Consider the following 6,000-nt stretch of genomic DNA (forward strand, 5'->3'; position numbering starts at 1 on the left):
GCTGCAGAGGTTTGCTGTTATTTTCAGCAGTATTAGTGGTTAAAAAAGACCTTTGAATGCCTTCACCGTACTGCCCCGAGCTAATCAGTGTTAGCCACGTCCGGCTGTTAGCGACCCTACCGGGTTTCTCCGTTAATCGTTGATGCACAAAATGGTTTATTTGATGGATGTAAGTGCAGAAAAATACCCTGGGATGATTTTGCGCCTGAAGTAACATCTTTTCAAAATACTATTGGGCTTTTTTTTGGTTGCCCGGAGAGACGCTAACAGAGGGCTAACACTGATTAGCTCGGGGTGGTAAACACACAGAAAAAGATTTTTTTGCACTGTAATGAAGCTTAAAGTGTAATTCCGGCGCAAAATCACCCAACGGCCTTTTTCAGCACTTACATTCAACAAATAAACCATTTTGTGCATCAACTATTAACGGAGAAACCCGGGAGAGTCGCTAACAGCTGGACGTGGCTAACAGTGATTAGCTTGGGGTAGCACGGTGAAGGCATTCAAAGGTCTTTTTTAACCACTAATGCTGCTGAAAATAACAGCAAACCTCTGCAGCAGCATGAGAAGAGTCCCTACACACACAACAAAGGTTTGCTGTTATTTTCAGCAGCATTAGTGGTTAAAAAAGACCTTTGAATGCCTTCACCGTGCTGCCCCGAGCTAACCACTGTTAGCCACGTCCGGCTGTTAGCGACTCCACCAGATTATCCGTTAATAGTCGTATCACAATAATGTCTTGATGGCTTCTTTGATGTTTTCAAGTGTCGTAAAAAAAAAAAACCTGGGACGATTTTGCGGCGTAATTACACTTTAATGAAAAATAATTTGTGTATCCGCTGCAAAATGTAACGCGTTCTTCCTCGGCCCAGCGCTTCGTCCTTACAACAAAGTTCATGACGAACAGACGCACTGAGCCGCAAACTCGACCCCCGTTGGCAGAATACCTAAGTGATAACTTTGATCGTACGTGCAGAAAATATTCAAATTCAGCCGTGAAGTGATTCTGATTTGGTGGATTTTTGACTTTAGGACGTCTTTCAAACACATTCACTGGCGTCTTCCTCACGCTCGCTCTCTGGCGTTTGTGTGGAGGTTCAGAAATCGACTTTTTTAGATATCTGCGTGTTCAGGCAGCTGACGCCATCACAGTCCCAGGAGGTGTTTAAGTACCATGCTGACGTTCGTGTTGGTTTGACTGGAGATGAGATGCAACACTGAAAATATGGATCATTAAAACCAAACTGTGTAAAAAAAACAAAACAGAAGCGGCTCGTGAAGAGGCTGAAGGTCCTCGAGGCAGCGGCCGAGGGTTCGACTCCGACCTGCGGACCTTTGACGCACGTCTCCCCCCCTCTCTTCCTCTCTCACCCCATTTCCTGTCTCTCCTATCAAACAAAAGGCTTAAAAACTGCCAAAAATATCAAAGAAAGCGTGAGAAAAAGAAACAAACCCAAAGAAAATATTTGTCCGACCACAAAAGGAAACAAATAAAATATAAATATATTCAGAAAAACATAAATAAAACGTGTGTGAGGGAGCAGGTTACCAGGAAAAATCAAATCAGAGGACGTTTCCTACGTTTTTATGAATTTTTTCTCAAAAAAGTTTCAAAATAAGAGCCATCCAGGACGGAGCTGCGGGACAAACAGAGCGCCAAAATAAAACTCATTGAGGAGTGGTTGTGTGAGGAAGAAGAAGGCTTCAAAATAAAAGCTGCAACTTTCAAAATAAGAGGTGTCCAGGACGGAGCTGCGGGATAAACAGAGCGCCAAAATAAAACATTGAGGAGTGGCTGTGTGAGGAAGAAGGCTTCAAAATAAAAGCTACAACTTTCAAAATAAGAGCTGTCCAAGACGGAGCTGCGGGATAAACAGAGCGCCAAAATAAATCTCTTTGAGGAGCGGCTGTGTGAGGAAGAGGAAGGCTTCAAAATAAAAGCTACGACTGTCAAAATAAGAGCTGTCTAAGACGGAGCCGCGGGATAAACAGAGCGCCAAAATAAAACTCTTTGAGGAGCGGTTGTGTGAGGAAGAAGGCTTCAAAATAAAAGCTACGACTTTCTAAATAAGAGCTGTCCAACACGGAGCTGCGGGATAAACAGAGCGCCAAAATAAAAGCTGCGACCTTCAAAATAAGAGCTGTCCAGGACGGAGCTGCAGGATAAACAGAGCGCCAAAATAAAACTCTTTGAGTGGTTGTGTGAGGAAGAAGAAGGCTTCAAAATAAAAGCCCCCCTCGCCAGTTCCAGGTGAGAGCGAGGCTTCAAAATAAGAGATGTTTAAAAGTTGTTTGTTTGCGTCACGACAGGAGAACATTCCCATCCCATCTCTGCACGTGTCCGTCATGTCATGTCGTGTGTTGTGACTTCTTCGCGTATGGCGTTAACCCGAACGCACTTCCTGCACGTGTGCTAATGTTCTGGAGGTCCGGTGTGGCTCCGAAAGTCTTTTATCCTCCTCAGTTTGTGTTCGATCCCTTTGAGGAAACATGAGACCTGGAGCAGTTTCTCCCGTCCTGCTAAACACGCGTGTGTGTGTGTGTGTGTGTGTGTGTATTATTTCAGGACTAGCGTCGCCTTGGAGCCGTCTTTCCTCTTCAGGTACAGTCCGTAGCCGAGGTGGTGTTCCCTCTTCAGGTAGGCGTAGAAATAATCCGACACCAGCAGAATCTGAGGAGGAAACAAAAACAGCAGGAGTGTGAACGGTGAATTTCTCAGCGTGCGATTAAGACGTAAATAAATCGGAGTCACGTGATTGAAGGGATAAGAGATGTTAGGTCTCGGGGGCAGCAGCTTTAGCAGGGGACCCCAAACTTCCCTTTCCCGGGCCACATTAACCAGCTCTAACTGGGGGATCCTGAGGCGTTCCCAGGCCAGTGTGGAGATCTAATCTCTCCACCTGGTCCTGGGTCTTCCCCGAGGCCTCCTCCCAGCTGGACGTGCCTGGAACACCTCCCTAGGGAGGCGCCCAGGGTTCATCCTTACCAGATGATCCTGAACCACCTCAACTGGCTCCTTTCAACACAAAGGAGCAGCGGCTCTACTCCGAGTTCCTCACGGATGCTGAACTTCTCCCCCTCTCTCTAAGGGAGACTCCAGACCCCCTCCTGAGAAAACCCATTTCACACGCTTGGACCTGGACCTGGTTCTTTGGGTCCTGACCCAGCTTTTAGGACCACAGGTGAGGGTAGGAACCAGGACTGAGGGTAGATCCAGAGCTTTGTCTTCCTCAGCTCTCTTAGATATAGGCATCTTTTACATTATACGCCAAACTGGAAAAAGAAAACCTCACTCAGCGGCACAGACCCAGCTCAACATGTGCACGAAGGGAGCAGCAGCTAGCAAAGATGCTACAGCTAGCACCGCTACGGAGCCCAACCAGCCTGATACGGTTCAGATTCACGGGATACTGAGTAACATTAGACGGATCGGCTAACCTGAAAGAAATACGCCTCTAAGGGCGCACTCACACTGTGCCTCCGTCCCGTGCCCAAACAGGTTTTACGGGTAAAGTCTGGTTCCTTTGACCAGTGTGAGTGCAACCGTACCGCGCCTAGGAGCGGCCAACTTGCCGTCCACAGCCCGTTTGGGAGAGGTGGGCTTTTGTAAAGCACGTTTGCACATGTACGAGCACGAGCATGCGCACGTGTACGAGCACGAGCCCTACGGCGGTTCTGAGGTCATTTCCTGTGCGCCTGTTGGGACGTAGAAAAAAGAAGGAGGGACCATGCGCGGACATTTAAAACAATGGCGGTGAAAGGTTCCCGTTGTGTGTGATGCGGAGGTGGAGTGTTTACTGCAGATTTGGTCGATGAAAAGATTCAAAAACAGTCGACAAGACGCACAAAAACTCCGAGGTCTACGGAAAGATCTGGAAACAAAGCCACGCATCGCCATGACGTCATCAATGCGTGTGACGTGTTACGGCGTGATGACGTATAGGCAGCAAGAAGCATTCTCCGAGGCCCAGGTAGTGTGAGTACAAACGGGCCTGGAGGGGGGGGACAAGGACCCTAAAGCACGGGGCACGGGACGGAGGCACAGTGGGAGGGCGCCCTAAGTAAAGACTTTTTCTTTCCCAGTAGGAGCCAGTTAGCTTAGCTTAGCGTAGCTTAGCTTAGTTTAGCTTGGCACAAACACTGGAAACAGATGTAAACAGCTAGCCTGTCTCTGCACTGCCCTAATTACATAACACACTATTTCTTTGCCACCTCCGGCTCCCGTCCCGACCGTCGTACCTGTGCCACGTTGAACAGCAGCGTGATGGCGTAGTAGAAGTTGGAGTTGGCGCTGCCGGCGTAGATCCAGAGGTGCCACAGAACCGGGAACAGAGCCGAACAGGTGAGCAGGACGCAGGACACCAGGAAGATGTTCCTCAAGACTGAAACCAGCAGAGAGACCGTTTTTTTACGCATTTCAGGAACAAAATAAGCTTCCTGTAGTGAACGATGTGTGGATGGATAGAAAGTTACACAGCTAACAGACATATTTAACATTATTAAACTGATTTATCATGAATGTTATCATCTAAAACCTGGTTTTTCATGTTTTATTTTGTTTAAATTAGATATTTACACATTTAAAAGACATATTTAACATTATTAAACTGATTTAAAGTGAATGTTATCCATCAAAACGTGAAAAAAAACAGGTTTTTTTTGGTATAATTGTTTGTAATTCTGCAGTAAATTAAAATTGTGAACCTGAACGTTAAAAAAGTTACACGTTATACGTTTTATTTTGCTAAAATTAGATATTTACACATCTAACAGACATATTTAACATTATTAAACTCATTTATCATGAATGTTATCATCTAAAACCTGTTTTTTTATGTTTTATTTTTGGTATAATTGTGTGTAATTCTGCAGTAAATTAAAATTGTGAACCTGAACGTTAAAAAAGTTACATGTTATATGTTTTATTTTGCTAAAATTAGATATTTTCACATTTAACCGACATATTTAACATTATAAAACTGATTTAAAATGAATGTTATCCATCAAAACATGAAAAAAACAGGTTTTGTTTGGTATAATTGTTTGTAATTCTGCAGTAAATTAAAACTGTGAACCTGAACGTTGTGTGGATGGATAAAAAAGTTACAAGTTATACGTTTTATTTTGCTAAAATTAGATATTTACACAGCTAACAGACATATTTAACATTATAAAACTCATTTATCATGAATGTTATCATCTAAAACCTGGTTTTTCATGTTTTATTTTTGTATTATTGTGTAAAATGTCAGAGTGTGTGACTGGTTTTCAGTTTTCAAAATAAAGTGTAACAGGATAAATATATGAAAACAAGATAAATTGCATGATTTTCACTGTGTATTATTTCAATAAAAAAGCCTTAGGATATAAACTTTACATTAAAATATTAAATTGCATTAAATATTTATTAAAATAACATAAACAGGTGCATTTTAGACGATCTCAGGTAATTTTTCACAAACTTACAGAACTTTTCACTGTTGAAAATCAGAATAAAACACCCTTTAATATTTCCTGTACAGTAAAAACTTTATATAATTATATTTAAAATTAATTAAGTCATTTTTAAAAAGGTATAGGGACAAAAAAGGGCTTTAAAAACAAGCAAAAAAACAAACAAAAAACAACGATTTATGCATAAATATGGGCTTTATATGTATATTTACAGTTATATTTGTGTTTCTATGGATGTTTATATGTAGAACTATGAATTATAATGTATAATTTTATATATATTATGTGTAAAATAGTAAATTTATTATTGTAAAGTTAAATTTACACATTCTACATATAGTAGATTTATGATACAGCAGTGAGTAAATTGTGAATAAAGCTTAGGATTAAATAAGTAAAAACCTTTTCAGAGTTAATTATATAAATGTAAAAGTTACTTGTGAACTAATTTAATTTAGTTTTGTGTTCTTTTTTTGACACGGTCTTAAAATAAATTCATTAAATCTGTTTCCAGTCATTAATTCTGGATGTAAGGGATATTTTTTT

General features: G+C 41.8%; 1 protein-coding gene across 1 annotated transcript in view; it reads right to left on the reverse strand.

The window, feature by feature from the left end:
- Window positions 1-1,476: 1,476 nt before the first annotated feature.
- Window positions 1,477-6,000, reverse strand: part of pigu (phosphatidylinositol glycan anchor biosynthesis, class U) — a 15,208-nt gene continuing 10,684 nt past the window's right edge. The window contains exons 11-12 of the mRNA XM_083939786.1: window positions 4,240-4,382; window positions 1,477-2,671 (exon numbers count right to left, since the gene is read on the reverse strand). Of these exons, the coding sequence (XP_083795912.1) occupies window positions 2,558-2,671; window positions 4,240-4,382 (257 nt within the window). The 3' untranslated portion in view covers window positions 1,477-2,557. The remainder of the gene's footprint in view (window positions 2,672-4,239; window positions 4,383-6,000) is intronic.

The sequence above is a fragment of the Echiichthys vipera genome (genome assembly GCF_963691815.1).
Source record: "Echiichthys vipera genome assembly, chromosome: X".
Taxonomy (NCBI): domain Eukaryota; kingdom Metazoa; phylum Chordata; class Actinopteri; order Perciformes; family Trachinidae; genus Echiichthys; species Echiichthys vipera.